A 20,000-nucleotide genomic window follows, 5' to 3' on the forward strand; every position below is an offset into this window, starting at 1 on the left:
CTGGCAGAGGCAGAAACACAGAGGCATAGCAGCCTTTCTGCTGTTACACACTGTGCAAATAGCTTTGGAAGGAGTTCCGGAAGCATACCCTTATGTAGGAATACAACACTGAAATACAAAAGGATGCAGCCATGTACTGGTAGCAACCAACTGTAACAATGCCATTGCTCTAGTGCTGAAAAGACCTGTGTGGTGTACAGACAAAGAATAACAGGCTAATCTCTGTCTACCATGTGGATAGGTCCACAGTTGGGAGTTACGCAGACAGACTACTTGCCTTGATAAACTAACGTGCACAGCAACCCTGTAAGTCCAGCAAGATAAAATTCACACAATAATACGTATGCTCTCTGTACTTCTGCACCCCTACCCAAATGTAGAATATACCTGTGTGTGCAGGATCTACCAAGGATGTAGGTAAGCATACCACAGTACTGAAATGTGTCCAGTTTTCTTGAACAGCTTGTGCTAATGTCAACACTAAAATAGCACAAAATGTTTAGAACTGAGTAAATGAATATTCACAGTATAGCAGTTCACAAACAATTCTTGTGCCAAAGGAATACATCTCAATAACTAGCTTTGTATGGCAGTTAATTGTAAAATTTGAAAAGAAAGTACATCCTCCCATGTATCTTGTGTTAGCATTTTGAGGGACGAGTACATTTCTACACTGACAAGTGGGTACTGGAAGCAGCAACATTTAGGTCTGAGTACAAAATGTAAATCACTGGCTACACCCCTGGCTTCTGATATAAGAACTATACCGACCTTCTGTCTTAAACAATGATGTCCACAGCAAAGAAGGATGATCTCCATCTTGGAAAGCTGAAAGAGCCCTACCTGAGTCAGCAATGGGTTGCAATGACAGTGATTACTGCAATTACTACACAGCAGGCTGCATGCAATTAGCAAATGGTGGCCACTAATTGGTGCAGAGGCCATCACATGCTCATGTGCAAATACCTACAAAAGCAGGTTGCAACCGCTGCCAACAAACTCAATCACTCTATTGCAGAGACAGAGAGAGAGAGAAAAGGAAAAAGAAAAAGAAATACCAAATCATACAAAGGAAAGGTATGTGACACATATGTATTTACTGGCATGTAGCAGATGTTTTTGAAGAGTAGTCTACATAATGTGAACCATTCATATGTGGCAGCAGTACTTATCTATGCACAGATGTCCTGCTTAACTACTGCTATGGACAATACAGTGTGTGTACCTGTGGGCAGTGGGACATACCTGTGAAATGTGTAGCTCAGCATTAAATGTCAAAGATCTGATCAGTGTTATCTGTGTTCTGTACAGTAGTGTGGCCAATGGCTGTTGGGGGGATTAGCGCTGCCATTATATAAACATGGGTGTGACAGAGCAACACATGCATGATAGTCATATTAAAGTGTAGCTTAGCATTGGCAACTGCTGTAGCAGTCTAGTATGCTTATCTAGCATTTGTAGCTATATATACCCCCTCTAATGTTAGTGTGTGTTCACATATGACACCTGTTTGTGTTGCAGCAAGGCCCAACAGTTCAGCTGTGAGGTCCAGGGACTTACAACAGTAGGGACCTTGTGTGTGTATGCCACACACATACGGAGAAATATATATGTGTCATATATATTCACATCTGTATATGTGCATAGAGCAGGGGACATATTGCAACTGTTTGTGAAGGGTGGAGATATATATGTTGATGCAGGTTAGTATGCACATATTTGTATGTAGGTTTTAGTGTGCGACAAACAAGACAGCATACAGTGCTGGTATATGACATGTGGTGGTTAAACAGTGTGGGTGGTTTGTTCAGTTTGCAATGTTGAAGCCAGTGAGGCCTGCTAAAGCTACATGGGCTGTGAACACTTTCAATGAATTTATCACAAGACTGTGCGATATTATTACAGTACTGTACACCTCACATACTTTGTATAATTGATATATATATATATATATATATATATATATACACACACACATATATATGTATATAAGAGAGAGTCATATATACTCATACACACCTACATCTACTTGTTGCAATAGATTCTCTGTACTGTTGACTGACTGTGATGGTCAATGTGTTTGTGAATACGTCAAAGATATGTATTTGTGGGATAGCTTAGTGGGAAACTGTTTATGTCATGGTATTATGGGTCCTTGCTTTGATCCCAGCAAAAGCTGTGTATTCTGTTGCTAGGCAGAAAAAAGTGCTATGGCATACAGTGTGATTAAGTCCCTTGGTTTTAACTGGGGTATGTCATTGGAGGCTAAAGCATTACGTCTGATTATTGATTGCTACTGATGTTTAATCCAAATCCTGTGTGCACTGTAGTACTACCTGAAGCTCTGGGCCTGTACAGCAAAGTATGGTGCATGTCCACATTGCTTGCATCCACTGTTTTGTGTGGTCCCTGTATTCATCACAGATTACATTCCTCAAGATTAAGGTTTTGTAAGTACTGACACACAGTACTGTATAGTGCACACGTAAAGCTTATCTGAGTTGCCATACCTTTGTGTCCTGTAATTATGTCTGATGTGTGTGTGTGTGGGTATGTCTGTAACATGTCCTCGGTCATGTGTGGTAAAAGATACAACTGCATAACTAGCAACAATTATAGTGGACTACAGCAGTATGCGACCTATATTCCCAATTGTGCACATATTTTGGCCACGGGTTTGCCATTAACAAGTTGTGTGGTATAATAGTAATACATTTACTGGACCTTACACTCATTGTGATGGATGACCTATTTCTTTACACATCAGCTTGATGTACATCTGCTGTGGCTAGGTGGTGCATTGTGTTGCATACAGTGTGCCTGGTACTAGTGTATAGTCTTATATCGTGATTTTATTTTGTTGCTGTGCAGAACATGGTTCATTAGATACAGTGAACCAGGCACTTTCAAGCAGTTGTGGGGTGAGCAGTGATAAGTGGTAGTTAAAGTGTTTCACTCTCAGTTAGCTAATAGGTTGCTATATATGGCAGTTCAGTGATATCTGTACTGTTTAATGTTAAAATGTGCCATATGACTTGCTCAGACATTTTTTTTCTTTACTGCCTTCCAGGTATCATGGCACATCACAGAAATCCCAGCTATAGTAGTGCTGAAGATAAGATCATTACTAGCTGTATGGATTCAGCACTACAGTCTAATGTTCTCACGAACCAGCCAGAACCAGCAGGAGCGTACTGCAATGCGGCAAGATGTTGTCCGGAGGGTAAATGAGGTAGGTCTGGATAAGGGGACAAATGAGCAGGTACGCCACCACTGCAGTGTGATCTACTCAGACATGTTAGTCAGCGTGCTTTGATGTGCGGAGACAACAGCTTGCAACAGGAGGTGGTGTTAATATCCATCCCCCCCTCACCAGAGTGGAGGAGCTGCTCCTGAACCTTGTGGCACCTGCCCAACAACAACAGCAGCAGACATGCACCATGATGGAGGTTGGAGCCATCCAGCAACCACACATGGGGCATGCAGGCAATATGGCATATCTGTAGACTACTGTTATCTGTACTGGTAGATCATGCAAATGTGAGATGTGGAGTGTGTAGTTAGAAGATGTGGAGCCTGTTGTGCAATACTGATCATTTGGAACATAATCTGTAGGCCTGTGAATGTAAACTGTTCTACTGTAAGATTGCAAACACACAGTAGCAATGCCACAGTTGTGGCCACTGATGTCTCATCTCTCATGTAGGTCCCTCTGGGGTGCCATCAAGGCAGCGGCAGATGCTGGTGAGTGTGTTCTACATTTATTATTGTAAATAAAAAGTACATGTCATAGTTAAGGTATAGGCCATGTACACATGTAACATCTACCCATAATGCATGCTGTGCATGTTTGGTGTAAGACCACGACATCTCACTCAATGTGATTAGCTGCCTCAAACACATGCAATACCCAGATCATCTCAAACAAATGTGGCTACACTGTAGTGACCATTGATAGGCAAAGTTGATACTCAACATACACAACTATGTCATACTTAGAGCATTTTAACATGCTACACATAAAGGATTCACAAACCCTCTGTAAAGACACACACCCAGTATCCAAAATCTCATCCACACATTACACATAATATACCAGAGGGGTAGAGGCCTATCATGGGCAGTTAAACGCCTGCAACACACTACACATTGATGTCAGGGAATGCTCCTTATTCGCCTCCTTACAAACGCATGTAACAGGTTGTGAAATGTAGCCAAGGTAGTACAGTTCCGCACTGCATGATTAGTGCTAGTTTAAAACATCTGTAGCCCTGAGGACCACACATGATGCTTCATGATGATGGCCTATGGTACTATACCCCATCCAGTTATTGTAACCACAGTACTACACATAGCTTACTGCTATACACCTCAATGTTGTGTGTGTGTGCATACATATGCACCTCTAAATAATATGCATACCAATCACCATTTGCACAACTGACACATATATGTCTTGTGATGCTATTGAGTGGCTAGGTCATATGACACACATTGGTCAACTGTATAAAGTATGTTTAAATATGCAGTTGTGTTTTAGCATGCCATGTCATTGATGACACTGGCATGTCCACAATATGATCTACACTCACCATAACTATTGTACATTGGGTATGTGGACGAATGGTATTCCATCAATTATACATGCACCACTGATAATGTGTGAATACTCATCATGCATAAGCAAAAAGTGTCCACAATTATTTGCTAAAGACACAGAGGCTGCAATCAAGCATTGATACCTATCTGACACACAGATACACATCCAGCCATGCGGCATGTAGACCTTGTGAGTTATGGTGCACAGTACATTACAGAGTTTTGAATACTTGCACAGCAATGTTGTGTCCATGTATGCATTATGCCCAGGGGAGGCTAATCACCTAATAACAAAACATGCATCAAAGCCATGTATATTGTTAGTAAATAAGGACTGTCTACATTTGCACTGCATGCTGTTGAGCAACACATGTCCTGCATGTTGGACCAGGTGATGACTGTTTTGCTTGGTGATAGCTACTGTACCCCACTATTACCCTGCTATTGTGTATGTTCCTGAGATTGCTGGTAGGAGTCTGCTTTAGGAGGAGTGTATTTGCATGTGTGCATGTGGTCTGACATGTTCAGGTCTTAGCAAGCAAGGCTTTCCTGTTTTCTTTTCTCACAGGTGCGGAGGTGGGGCTGGTTCAGTACAGCAGGGAACCTGATGTCACTGAGACAGACAGTGATCACGAGGATAGGTGTGTTGTGGCACTGGCAAGTTTGTCAGGGTCTGTTGTTGGGCCATCAACTGACAGTACACAAGTCTCCACCCCATCCATGCAGACAGTCACACTGCCTGTACATCCATTATCACCATTGCCCTTAGCTGAGGGACAGTGTACAGTTGGCACTGGCCAGGACAGTGTGGTTTCTACGGCACATGTATCAGGACACAGCAGCCATAGCCAGATGTCTGAACGGTAGCACATAAGCAGATGCCCAAAGGTTCTCATCAGAGCACTGTTGGTCATCATGCCCTGGCAGACGTAAGCACAACTCTTTTCTCAACCACACATGATTGTTCCAGGCTGTCATGGAAGCACAGGCACAAATGGAGCAGTACACCAGACAGGGGACTCATGGGCACAGAGGGCTCATAACACCTCTGTAAATGACAGAGTCAGGTGACCTAGCAGGTGCCATATATGTAATTACACTGAGGTCATTGATAGACGCTGGGTGAGACATTGATGTCCTCCACAATGTCAGCGTCCATGCCGTACAGGACAGTGTGGACGGTTGAGACGCCAACGGACGCATGCCAGCAACATCAGCAGCTGGAGGTCGCCGGGTGGATGTCCAGCAAAGTCACAGCCGCTCCCCAGTAGGGTAGCCAAGGCACCAGCCCCAGCAATGCTGGGGGCTGTCCATAGACCATCCTAGAAGACCCACGTGGCACGTGGTTCTGGCCAGTCCCAGCAGGGACCTGGATCCAGTGGGACATATGTCAACCTCTGGAGGATAGTACCCAGTCTGATTAGTACCCGGCATCACTGTCTGTAGCACTCCTGCCAGGCACAGGTTCCGTGATCCGCGTGGCCAGAGACTGTGATCTGTAAAGCTCTGCCAGGTACAGTCTGTAGCTGTCTCCACAAACTCTCGTGATATAGCAGCCACATGGTGGAACTGTGTGCATGCAGACATGCACATAAACCAGAAACCTAGGGCAAACGTGACACCCGCACACATTACATTAACATTGGCCCAGTAACAGTACTCATGGCCCTCACACACAAGCTCAGTGTAGGCCTCTGGCAAAACCAACAATACAGCCTGTGCATATTGATGAAACCTGTGCCAATTCTCCTGTCATTTGTAACATTGATGCAGGAACTGGTTAACATGGTGCTGATGCACAGGGTGACTTTTGATAAAGTATAGCAATGGTTGAATGTGTAGCATGTTATTAGCAGTAAAGTGTAATGATATCCTTGAAGGTGTAGCTGAGCAGGCATGATGCATTAAAGCTGTAATTAGCAATGTTGTATTGCTTCCGCCAGTGTTTATTCCACCGTAATGTTTTGTTTGCCCATGTGCCACTGTGGCTGATGTGTGTAGTTGTGTCAGCATGTGTTATACAGTGGACAGTAAGTGTGTGGGGTGTGTGCAGCACAGGTTTGTAGGTGTACATTTGTGAACATGGTGGAGGGTGCACTGTCTGACCAGTGCAATTACACAGAAGGAAACTTTGCACTTGGCCTCGGCTGTCGTAGGGTCTCATTTGATGCCATTCAGCCAACATTGAGAAATGCCTCATTACTTGAAAAAAGTTCTCGTAATATTGTATGTCTTGCCATATTCCATGGCATCAACTACGGTCAGTGACCATTCTTCAAATGTTACCACCTGGTGCAGGATCACTGTTGTATTTTATATGTCACGGAAGAAAGGTTTATAAATGGCTACGAAAACTGGTCTGGTAGCCATTTTCTTAGGTTAATTATTTAGTCCCAGCCATCAGACATGCATCTGTTTTACCTCAAGGAAAAATTCAGAATGTTCCAGAGGTTAAAAAGCCTGCCAATCCTGTGAGGCAGAGTTGACACTTCATGGATTTATCATCATGACTTAGCTCATGCTGGCACCAAAGGACCATCTCATATGGACTTGGGTGATGATGTCATATCATGGGCTGGAATAATTCCAGCACTCTGAACAATATTAAAATCAATTTGGGAACTGAGAAAACTGTCCAAATTGGCAAGTATTAAGCAATGCCACATTTTCTGCTTTAGAACTAGTGACTGATGAACTGATTGCTATGAGCTGCTGTAGTCCTCCAAAACCGTATGGCTCCGATTTCACCCTTATAGCAGTGAAAGAGTGGAACTTAACTGGCTTTTAATCCTGGAGGTGTTGTACATTTTATTCCTGACAATCAGCACGAAATTGAAAGTCATCTCGAATTCGAAAGTCTCGAACTCCTAAGGCCAAGGGGCCGACATTAACTCAACATGGGCATGGTTAACCTAACTTTGTTCTCCTGGGTTGGGGAGGTGGACTATTGAAGTTATTTTTATTAATCGCAGTATTCGCTCTTATTGCCTTTCTTGTTGTGTTTTAAGTCAAAGCATTGATTTTGAAATTAAGGTCTTTTAAGACTACTAAAAGGTGCCAAAAGTTCGAGAGTACCTGCAGTCATAAATATGGATGTGATGAAATAAAAATGTGACAATGCTGAAAGAACCATGACCACATGGTTATGTTAGACTAAATGGTGATGCTTACACACATCAAATGGGGGATTGTAGAAATATGGAACGGCAGCTGAAAGTATGTTCTTAAGGAAATTGAGTATGTGACAATCTGCATGCATTAAGATGGACTTTGTACTCACCGAACTCTCAGTAAACTGTGAATAGTAGAAAAGTACTGAAAAACAAGAGCCTGCTGTTTTGAGCTAAGCAAAATGCATCTTATATGGAAGTGCATCCCGATTTTCTTCTTCTGCCTAGAGATGTAGTAATGTGAACTGCTTTAAGCCTACGGGTGAAACCACTGATTGGTTAATTGTCTTTTGTACTGATTTGGTCTAGTTTATATTTTTGTACTGTCAGCAGTATTACAAGCATATAAGCTTATGGATTCCTTTGTTCGGGGTGTCTCCTGGTACTTTCCATGAGAGCTCCTCTCTAAGCACGTAATAAATACCATGAGAGAGGAAAATTGTCTTGTCTTCATTTAAGTAAGATGCTAAATGCAATATCTCCATATGGGGTTCCACTTCAATGTTGAATTACTGAAACTTCGAATCTTCATATGGTCGAGACCATAAGGATTGAGTTCTTCAGTAATGTATGAAAATGTGAAGTGTAATTAAAAAAAAAAAAAAAAAAGTTTCTTCAGGGGGGCAAGCCCCCTACACCTCCCAACATAAATATACTAACTCCGAGATTGTGCTACAGTGCGGAAAAGGGAAATCTCCCATTCACGCTCTATGCAGAAGTGCAGATGATTTCCAGTTTCCATAAGCTGTAGTGCGATCATGGAGATGGTATGAATTAAGTAGAGAGAGGTGCAGGGAGCTTGCCCTCCTGCAGAAATGATACGTTGTTTTTTTCATTTCACTTCCCCTAATTTCGAGTTGACTGAAAACTACTGGAGTCATATGGTCTCAAATCCATGGAAGTTCGAGTTTTCAGTAATGGTCGATATTGTAAGTGGAACCATCTACAGCTATCTATCTATACAGTGAATATAAAAGGTGTACAAACCCCTGTTAAAATGCCAGGTTTTTTGTGATATAAAAAAATGAGACCACAATAAATAATTTCAAAACTTTTTCCACCTTTAATGTGACCTATAACCTGTTCAATTCAATTAAAAAACAAAACAAATCTGTTATGGGAAAAAATATAAAAAATAAAAAAACTTACAATACGCTGGATGCATAAGTGTCCACACCCTTACACTTTCAACTTTGTTGAAGCACCTTTTGATTTAATTACAGCATTCAGTCTTCTTGGGTACACCTGCTATCAATTAAATGGAAGCTCTGATTAACCCCAAACAAAGTTCAGCTGTTGCTTGAAGCAAGTTTTTCTGAAAGCATTTGCTCCAATTTGCCTGGTACAGCCAAAAGCCATGGTTCACAGATAGCTTACAAAGCATCAAAGATATCTCATTGTTGAAAGGTATCAGTCGGGAGAAGGGTTTGCAAAACTTTCCCACAGCAATGGATATACCATGGAACACAGTTAAGACCGGCCATCAAAAAGTGGAAAATGTGGGATGACAGGATGTTGCAAAGAACTAGACATCCCTCCAAAATTGATGAAAAGACTAGAGTGAAAACTGGTCAGCGCGGCTGCCAAGAAACTTACAGCAATACTGAAGGAGCTTCAGGAATTTCTGGCAAGTACTGGTTATGTACTACATGTGACAGGTTGTGTACTACATGTGACAATCTCGTATTCTCCCATCATCTGGGCTATGGGGTGAGGGTTGCAAGATGGAAGCCTTTTCTTACACAGAAAAACATCACAATCATCAAGTCTCCCATGGTCTAATGAAACCAAGGTTGAACTTTTTGGCCAGAATTCCAAAAGGTACATTTGGTGCAAAAACACTTCACATCACCAAAAGAACACCACACTCACCGTGAGGCATGGTCATGGCAGTATCATGCTTTGGAGGTTGCTTTTCTTCAGCTGGAACTGGGGCTTCAGTCAAAGTGGAGGAATTATGAACAGTTCCAAATACCAGTGACTTTTGTCCCCAAACTCTTTCAGTGGCATCTGCTAGAAACACTGAAGATAAGAGGAATTTCACTTTTTACACGACAATGACCCCAAGCATACATCCAAATCAATAAAAGAATGGGCTTCACCAGGTGTGAAAGAAATTAAAGTTTTGGAATGGCCCAGCCAGGCCCAGACCTAAATCCAATAGAAAATCTGTGGAGTGACCTGAAGAGGGCTCTGCACAAGAGAGACCCTCACAATCTGCCAGTTTTGGAGCGCTTTTAAGGAAGAGTGGGCCAATATTCCCAAGTCAAGATGTGCCGTGCTGACACTCTTACCCAAGAAGACTGAATGCTGTAATTAAATCAAAAGGTGCTTCAACAAAGTATTAGTTTAAGTGTGTGCACACTTATGCAACCAGCTTATTGTACTTTTTTATTTTTTATATTTTTCCCCAAACAGAATTTTTTGTTTTTCAACTGAATTGTACAGGTTATAGGTCACATTAAAGATTTGAAAAGTTTTGAAATGATTTATTGTGGTCTCATTTTTTTATATCACAAAAACTTGGCATTTTAACAGGGGTGTGTGTAAACTTTTTATATCCACTGTGTGTGTGTGTGTGTGTGTGTGTGTGTGTGTGTGTGTGTGTGTGTGTATATATATATATATATATATATATATATATATATATATATATATATATATGTGTGTGTGTGTGTGTGTGTGTATGTAAATATATATGTAAAGTAACCTGTCCTATGCTTCCACTACAACATTCCCCTCCACAAAACCAAAAGTTAAAACCAGTATGGTATTCCCTAATGATGGAACCCCTGCTTATGGCCTAGCTCATGGTTTACCCAATAGGAAGCACAACAGAAAGAGTAAATTAAGACACAATGGTGACTGGCCTGACTGCATGTTACTGCACAGAGAATGGGATAAACATAATTTTTTAAATTGTTCTGAAAGCTGAAACGAGTGGTCAAAATGATAACGACATTGAAAGTCTGAGCAGACACATGCACCAACTTTGTAAAACATCTAAACATACCAGAAAATCCACCATGAAGTTACTGACAAAGTCTAAAGTGAACGGTGGACAGCAACATGATAAAAAGTAAATGCATCTTAACATATACTTGCCTAGTACATTTTGTACCTACCATAAATGTAGATGTTAGAGTGTTCACACTGCTGCAGTCATCACACTTGGGTTATCCTGCCTTCAGGCGGTCCCACAGTCAGCCAGAGTTCCAAAGTCTTGGTCCGGGATCTGTTGCTGTCGCTTCTTCCCTGATGTCAGTGCGCCAGGAGTATATAAGTGGCACATCCCACGCCATTTTCTTCAGTTTTTCTTGCCCCAAATGTCAGGTGCGCCCAAGTAGGTAGGCAATACATATTGCTAACAAAACATATAAAAGGAATACCTTCAGTTACAAGCAAATACACCACAAAGGTTGTACAGGATAGAAAGGTATAGAAAAGTTCAGCTAGGTCAGAGGGGATGGAGGAGGTACTGGACTTCAGCAGTGTGAACACTCGAACATCTACATTTATGGCAGGTACAAAACGGTACTAAGTTCGTGTTACACTGCTGCAGTCATCACACTTGGGTTGAATCCCAAAGCTAAGGATGGGCGGTGAAACTAAACAGGGTTTGAGAAGCTAGTAGGCCCTGCAGAACTGCAGTGGCAAAGACAGCTCTGGTTTTAGAGTATAGAGGTAAGTGATAGTGCTTGGTGAAGGTGTGCACTGAACTCCAAGTTGCAGCCTCTAAAATATCCTTTGGTTGGTACCCTCTGAAGAAGGCTGTTGATGTTGCTGTAGCCCTGGTGGAATGGGGCCTAATGTTACCAGGTTTCCCATGGTGTGTAGCAGAAACGGATACAATGTCCTATCCATTTTGAAATGGTCTGTTTTGAGATTGCCTTTCCTTGTGATCCTGCAGCATAGGATACAAAGAGCTGGTCAGATTTTCTGAAAGCCTTAGTTTTATCCAAGTAAATAACGTAATTGCCTGTGAATGTCCAAAGAGTGTAGGAGCCTTTCCCCTTTGTTCTGGGGGTTTGGATAAAGGTGGGCAAATGAATGGGTTGATATAGGGCGACACTGGATATCACCTGTGGCATAAAGGAAGGGTTATTCATAAAGCGAATCTGTCTTGATGAAAAATGATGAAAGGCTCCACTGCCATTAGGGCCTTTAGCTCTGAGACTCTTCGTGCTGAAGTTATTGCTAGCCGCAGGGCAGTTTTCCATGATAGAAACTGTAAGTCAGCTATAAAAGCTGGTTCAAAGGGTGGTAGTGTAAGATTTTCCAAAACAAAGTTGAGATCACAAGTTGGTGTTGGTGCTCTCTGGGGCGGTCTTGTTCTTAGCCCCTCTGAGGTACTGTCTTAGTAATGGATGTGAAAATATAGGAGGATCCGTGTTGTACTGAGCTGAAATAGCGGAGGCGTGATCTTAATAGATGAAAAGGAAAGTCCTTGTGCAACATCTCCGTTAAATATTGTAGAATCTGAGAAATATTTGGGACAAGGGAATTTTGGCCTTTAGCCTGGTTCCAGGTGCAGAATCTTTTCCATTTGTCTGAATAGGCTCCTGGTGCTGGGCCTCCTGGCCTCCCAGAATGACCTTCATAACAGCTTTAGAGAAGTGTTGACTGGTTGTTTAGGTATTTGCCATGCAGCCAGATTTAAAGCCCTGAGCTGGCTGTGTAGAACTGATTGTTTTGTTGAGTGAGCAGGCGAGGAATTTGAGGTAAATCCATGCGGGCCTTGAGCCATGTTCCTTAGTATTGATACCAGTGTTGGCGTGGCCAGTCTGGAGCAATGAGTATCATTTGTGGCCTCTCTAATCTGGCTTTCAGCAGCACCTTTGCCAGAAGAGGCAGTGGAGGAAAGGCATACACTGTTAATGTTTTCCAGCTGAATGAGAGGGCATCCACTTTCCAAACTAGTGTGTGGTATGTCCTTGTGCAAAATTTCAGTAGTTGGTAGTTTTGGGGGAGGCAAACAGATTTATGTCTGGGCTCCCCATTTTTGAGATTATCATTGCGAATACTTGTGGATCTAGTTTCCACTCATGAGGATCTATGATGTTTCTGCTTAGATCGTCTGCCAATGTGATTTTCTTTCCTGGTAGGAATTGTGCTTGTAGTTGAACTTGGTAGGTCAGTGCTGTGTTCCACAAAGTCATTGCTTGCCTGCATAGGGGGTAGGAATGTGTGCCCCACCTTGTTTATGTACCACATCACTGTGGTGTTGTCCATCTTATTATGAGTTGTCCTGGATGTAGGAGGTCCTTGAAAGCTGTTAGGGCATTTTGTACAGCTAGCATCTCTTTTGATTGATATGTAGATGCCTTTGATCTGCAGACCATTTGCCCTGAATACACTGTCCTGCCATGTGCTCCCCAGGCATAATCCGATGCATCTGTTGTTATAGTTTGCCTGGCTTTGGGTAAGGTAAAGGCTGACCCTTGTTGAGGTGACATGCCTGAGCCCCACCATAGAAACTCCTGTTGAAGGCAGAGAATGAGTGGTATTATTGTTTCCAAGCTGTGGCTGTGTTGAGTCCATATGCTTTCAGGTACCATTGTAATTTCCTCATATGCAGTTTTGCATATGGTATTAGTATATGCAAGATGCCATGAATCCCAAGGCCTGCAGAATTTTTCTTGCAGGAGTCGAGATCCTTGTTGCCATCATTTTGATATTGAGTCAGTTGTCCTTGCTTGTCTGACATGAGATAAGCCATCTGGGCCGTTGTATTTAAGCTGGCACCCAGGAATATTATGTCATGTGAGGGCACTAGTTTTGACCTTTTCGCTTACTGTGTACCCTAGGCAACTTAATAGGTTTTTGACAAACGCCAGATGCTTTAAAAGAATGTCCTTGCTTTCTGCTTGAATAAGGCAGTCCAGGTATGGATATATTTGAATTCCTCTTTGTCTGCAGTATGCAATTACTGGTGCCAGGCATTTTGTGAAGACCCTGGGCGCAGTAGATAAGCCAAAGGGCAGTGCAGAGAATTGGTAATGGATTGAACCTGCTATAAATCAGAGGTATCTTCTGCAATTTTGTCTGATAGGGACATGCAGGTATGCCTCCTTGAGGTCCAACGGTGCTAGCCAAGCCTTCTTGCCCAGCATGGGAAGAAGTTGCTGTAGTGTTAGCATCTTGAATTTGGGTACTTCCAGATATGTGTTTAGAATCAAGAGGTCCAGAATGGGTCTCCAGGCTTTGTCCTTTGGGAACTAGAAAGAGTCTTGAGTAAAATCCTTGTCCTTGCTCCTGTGCAGGAACCTGTTGAATGGCTCTCATGTCCATGAGAGCTGTAATTTCTTTGAGCCTCTGCCCATTGATTTGGTGGCAGGTTTGGCATTCCTTTTATCCTTGGTAATGTGTGAAAGTGGAATCTGTATCTTTGAGATACAATATTTAGGACCCATTTGTCTTTGTGATGATGTGCCAGTTGTCTGCAAAAGTGCTAGTTTTCCTCCCAAAGGAGCTGTTGTGGCAGTCTGAGGGTTAGTCATTGAGTTTGTCTTCTGATAGTTTGAGACCTGTCTTCTCCTCCTTTCTGTGTTGTGGCACCCCATTGTCGAGGCTTGTAAGAGCCTTGTGACTGACCTCTACCCCTTCGGCGTCTGTATTTGCCCTCTGTGGTCTGTCAGAAGCTGGAAAGGACCAGTTTTTGGTTGGCCAATTTCTGCTGAAACGAGGGGGTTGAACATGTAAAAAATCCTTGACCGTCTGCATAGATTTTGCCTTATCCTCATTTTCTTTAAAACCTCTTCTGCTTTTACACCAAATAAAACATCCTGCTGTAAAGGTGCATCCAATAACTTTGCTTTAACATGATCAGGTAAAGTTTGTTCTTTAACCAAGCATGCCTACATATGACAGACCCTGTCACTGCTGCTCTACACTAAGCTTCCAATGAATCAAATCCACATTGCAAAGTATGTTTTCCCACTTGTTCAGCTGCATGCAAATAAATCTTGCATTTCCTTGTAATCAGGCTGCTCTGTGATAATTTTTGTTTTAACTGAGGCATCAAATATTGTTGATATTTCCAGCATGTGAAACTGGTAATTTAAGGCCCTCATAGCTACAGTAGCTGAGGTATATACTTTCTTTTCCCCATCTGTCTAGTGCTCTAGAATCCCTTTCAGAGGATACAGGATTTTTAGCAATAGAGGCCTTAGCCCCTTTGGGACCCTGGGAAATGGTTTCTGGGTCAGCAACAGGGCTTTTATATAGGAATTTGTGTGAGTCAGGGACTCTGTAGTATCTGTCTGGTTTGGCTGGTGCAGGAGGTAGTGAATCTGGGTTAAGGCTAGATTCTGAATAATCATCATCCATAATGTCTAACACGGGTGGAATAGCAAGTGGTCTGTGCTGGGGTAGTAAAAGGAACCCTCTGAGCCCTTTCTTAGAATCGGATAATCCTGGCCTTCCCAGTGGAAATGTTCCCTCATGGTATGTAAAGTTTCTCCAAAGAGTAGTCTCTGGGAGAGATGCTGAAGGAATAGACTCTTCAGCATCAGAGTCTTCATAAGGGGGAAAAGAGTATTCCTGTTCCTCAGAAGAATCTGAGGAAATTGAAACCAGGTCAGAGGAAGCATTGTCCTCCTCCTGTCTAGGCCTTTTATCAGGAGGGGGATGGGAACCCTGATTAGGGTAATTAAGTCTTCAGCCATCTTTAGCATGTTTCTAGGCATGGGGCCTTGTACTGGAGACTGCTGTACAGTCTTCTTTGCTTTTAAAGGGTTTTCGGCTTTGCATAGGATTTAATAGCGAGTGTAGTCGGTCTGAAGACACCTTCTGCAACTGGAAGGCGTTTCAACTACACCGGAATCTCCTTCAGCCATGGAGTCGAAGGCCTAAAGATAAAGGTTGTGAAGGCCTAGCAATCTCCGCTTGGGAATCGAATGCCGCCTGGGGTTCTAAATCAGCGGTCGTCAGCTGCCGTAGGCACCTCACTGAAAACCGGAGAACCGGCGATTGGTCTAGCAGAGGCCTCGGAATCTGGTTTGGGTCTCGGCTGCCTGTCCTTATCTTTGCGTTTTTTATGCATTCCGGTCGTCGGCTGCTCCGACGGCATAGTATAATTAAATTTCCTACCAAAATAATGTAAAGGCGGGCTAAATCAAACCGACGTTTTATAGTTCGTTTGTTAAACCTAGCACAAAACAGACAACCTGTGACGTTGTGGTCTGGGCCTAGGCAAGGAATACAATAAGAATGAAAGTCCTTATGAGGTATTTGCTTCCCACAAGAAATGCAATTGTTAACTTTTTCTGACATCGGACTGAGGCAAGAAAAGGTTCCCCAATGGGGTACTTAGCTTTATTGAAGACTTCGGTCTGAAATTCGATTTGAAAATCTCATGAGTCGGCCGACCGACACTTGCGAACTGCTTCTGCTTCGGGCACCGCACGGCAAGAAAGACTGGGGAAAATGGCGTCGGATGCCTCTTGTATACTCCTGGCGCACTGACGTCAGGGAAGAAGCGACAGCAACCGACGCCTGACAAAGACTTTGGAACTCTGGCCAACTGCGGGACCGCCTGACGGCAGGATAACCCAAGTGTGATGACTGCAGCAGTGTAACACGATGAACATCAAAGCACCATAGACTAGTAAGCTCTGTTCTAACTGAGGAAGTAATGCAAAGAATGAAGAAAGGAGCATGCACGGTAAGCAGTATTCTCACCTGTCAGAAAAAGAAAAAGAAAAAAAAAACCTCCGTCAGTGCTTTAAGAAAATGATACTTTAAACATTGTTAAAGCAGGATATAGCAAACTGCTCCGGTCTTTTAACACCTAGTCTTAACGTTTATCTTTTTGTACTTACCTGAAAAACAAATACATTTAATATGAAAGTGCTTTATGAAAAATCTGCTGAAACTTGACAACTACAACGCATTTAACAAATGAGGAATTAGTGTGCTTTAATTAGTTCAAGAAAAATTTTACTTCTGTTTTAATATGGCTGTTAAACAAGTGTATTACAGTAAATATAGTTTATTCACAATAATTTAACTTAAATAACACAAGGGTTTGGTGCTGCACTACATTTTTAAAAGGATCATTTGTAACAAAAACTGGTAGGAGAAGGTGAAAGTGTCACTCAAGGTGACATTTTCCCATGATACTGTTCTGAATTCAATAGCAAATTTATGCAGGAGCTCTCTTTCTTAGACCATCCCATAATGAAAAAATGCCACTTTACATAATGTTTCCATTAAGCCCACATTTGGTTGGTAGTTTCCTTCCATGCTGCTACCAATGTTCACGCTTTCACAGTCTGGCTTTTTTATCACCAATAAACATGAAGGCATGCTTTCACCTAAACCTCCTACCCAGAAAATAGTTAATATTTTTCTTCTAGCAGCAACTGTAACACAGCGACAAGAAGTTAAAAAACAATGTTTGTTATATTAAAATCTGTGAGCACAGACATGAGGTAAGACATGGAGAAACAGGGAACTGTTTCCTTTAACTAAAAGGCCACAAATAATGGCCAACCTGATCAACAAGTTTAAAAGTTTCTCCAGATACCTGCACCATTCAAACCCCCCAGAAAACAGCTGTAGTACATCAGTCAACAGTCAATGTATCCACCTGTCTTCTGGATAACAGTGTGTTCCTATTCCCTTTCTCAATAGCAAAATTGTCTGGCTCCTGGAATACACCAGTTTACTTGCCCATTGTAATTCCACTATAATTCCATGCATGATCATGTCAGAGTTCCTCTCATAAGCTTCTCAGTGAAGTCCATGCATTTCATGCAGGTTTTCTTGCAACACTGTAAGACTGTACTGTCCGAGAGATACAGTCACCCATCTAGAGGATTGCCTAAATATACCATGGTCACTTCCGTGTTACCATATACAGCAGATACTGCCGGAAATAAGCACGCTTTTGGGCAGTCCTCGAAATGCAACACCTAGGAATTCATAGCCACGCTCAAAGGCTAAAGTCCTGTCTTCCATATCCAAGATGATGCGATCCTTTCTCCTATCTAAAAGGAAAAAAGACTAAATCAGTTAAGACAATAACAAAAGCAATCTGCACTACAGACTTGGAGAATGAAAGGTTAGTCACAATAAACTGTAGGATGAACTACAATACAATCAACTGCACGGATTTTTCTGCCGATTTTCTTAAAATACATTATCCACTTACAATAATACTGTGCAAAAAGACATCAAATGAGGTAAAATCTAGTTCAGATAAAGGCAGCTTCGATGGAAAGCACAAAGTACTAGAGATGGTGTATGCCAAATGGACATGAAAATAGCGAGACTTGCAAAATATGCTTTACTCAGACTACCAAATGATCAAATAAAGCCGCTTCTAATGTACTCACCACAATGTTCCATCTATGTTGTCCATTTTCATTCTTCCTCAACCTGTGGGTGGACTCAGCCGCTTTCCAAAGCTTTAGGCTCCAAAGCTCAAGCTCCTCCTCCACCCATAATGCCTCATTCCTCCAGATTACCTCAGATCGAGTTTTCTGGTAACATAAGCATACAATATACGAAAGTATAAATACAATTAGGTAAGCAATAGAAAGAGAGCAAGGTTCAGGAGCACAAACAGGAACTTTGGTTGCTACAAACATATCCATCAGGTCTTTCACATCCATGGGCAGGGGGAAGGAGTGTGGGAAAGTTGAAGAATAAAAACGGACAACACAGATGGAGCGTTATGGTGAGTACATAACTTTTTATCTTGAAATTATCATTTTCATTCGTTCCTCAACCTCTGGGGCACGGTCCCCAGCTACAGTAAACCTGGATGGCCTCATGGAAGGCTGTTCTGGAGCATTGCAGAACCAAAGGCAGCTCTATTTTGGAGGTAATATCTATCTTATAGTGTGAAATAAAGGTATGAAGGTTTGACCACGAAGCTGCTGCATCACTCATCAACTGAGACCCTAGACCAAAAAGCTTGGGATGTTGACATGGATCTGGTAGAGTGGGCTTTGACTGGTGTGGGCAAAGATGTACCCTTAAGATGCATACACAAAAGAAATGCAATCTCAACCATTTGACTAAAGTGGCCTTAGAAACTGGTTTTCCTTTTCTGATAATTGATAAAGGATATGAATAACTGATCAGACTTTCTGAATGATTTTGTCCTGTCCAGATAAAAATGCAGTTGTCTATGAACATCTAATAGATGAAGGACATAACTCTCCTTGTTTTGAAAATTGGGAAAGAAAACTGGTAGGTTGATGGACTGGTTAATATTGTTCCCTGTAGCAGCTTTGGGTAAAAGGAAGGATTAATAATGTAAAGTGGCTATCTTTACGGAAAATCAAATCAAATAAGGAGGTTTGTATTAAAAAAAAAAAAAAAAAAAAAAAAAGGCTTGTAACTCTCAAACCATTGTAGAAGTGATGGCCAACAAGTTTTCCATGAAAGGAATATCAAATTTACTTTGGCCAAAGGTTCAAAGGGAGGACTGACTAGTGCCCGATCCAAAGTAGGGGTGGGATCCTTGACAGGAGGGCAAAGCAAGAAGGTACCTCTAAGAAAGACTTTGCACAGTTTTGAAGAAGCTAGCTATGAAATTTTTTCTCTGATGTGATTATCTGAAATGGCCACAATACAAAAAGACACTGCAGAGGTAAGAAGGATAAAAAGCTGTAGAGCAGCTCAGGAAACGAAGGAATGTTTTAATAGTATAAATACAATTACATGCATGAACCACGCGAAAAAGGAAAACACTTAACAGGATCATCGCGGTTTTTTTTTTTTTTTCCATTTTGCTGCCCTCCAGAGACCCAACCATGCCATTACCTTTATGCAATGAAAAAATATACAATTTATATTTTCCTTTTCACAAATCACTAACCCAAAAGTACAAATTTTAACCTAAGACAAATTTTGTTAAAACACATAACTTCTGTTACAGTTTCATCATAAAAATAATTTTAATATAATAAAATACTTCCTAAAAAATTCTTAATCTAAAGTCTAGCTGCCCTAAGTTTTAAAATTGGGACTAGGGAGATATTTTCATTGAAGCCCAGGGGATTTATTGGGCTTCCAATATTAACCACCAGTAAATCTCTTGGGTATTCTACTTTTATCTTCCATTGTCCCCCTCTTGGGTCTTGTAAAAAACTTTTGCAAGGAAGCAAAGTATACTATTTTTGTTTTGGAAGTTCAAAGTATGCTTACAAAGTGCATTTGTTATGCCTTTCTTTCTAATGTTATAAAAATGTTCAGAGAGTCTTCTTTTAAAAGCCC

At 41.8% G+C, this 20,000-nt stretch overlaps 1 protein-coding gene across 2 annotated transcripts in view; it reads right to left on the reverse strand.

Annotated features, from left to right (window-relative positions):
* FBXO45 (F-box protein 45) overlaps window positions 1-20,000 on the reverse strand; it is a 393,871-nt gene that overhangs the window by 8,800 nt on the left and 365,071 nt on the right. The window contains exon 3 of one of the 2 annotated variants that reach the window (XM_044070100.1): window positions 17,655-17,761. The exons of the other annotated variant lie outside the window; for it this stretch is intronic. Coding sequence (XP_043926035.1) covers window positions 17,714-17,761 — 48 coding nt within the window. The 3' untranslated portion in view covers window positions 17,655-17,713. Of the gene's footprint in view, window positions 1-17,654; window positions 17,762-20,000 lie in introns of those variants that run through there. 2 annotated transcript variants of the gene reach the window in all.

This window comes from Protopterus annectens, chromosome 4.part1 (genome assembly GCF_019279795.1).
Source record: "Protopterus annectens isolate FY-2018-M chromosome 4.part1, PAN1.0, whole genome shotgun sequence".
In the NCBI taxonomy this organism is placed as follows: Eukaryota; Metazoa; Chordata; order Ceratodontiformes; family Protopteridae; genus Protopterus; species Protopterus annectens.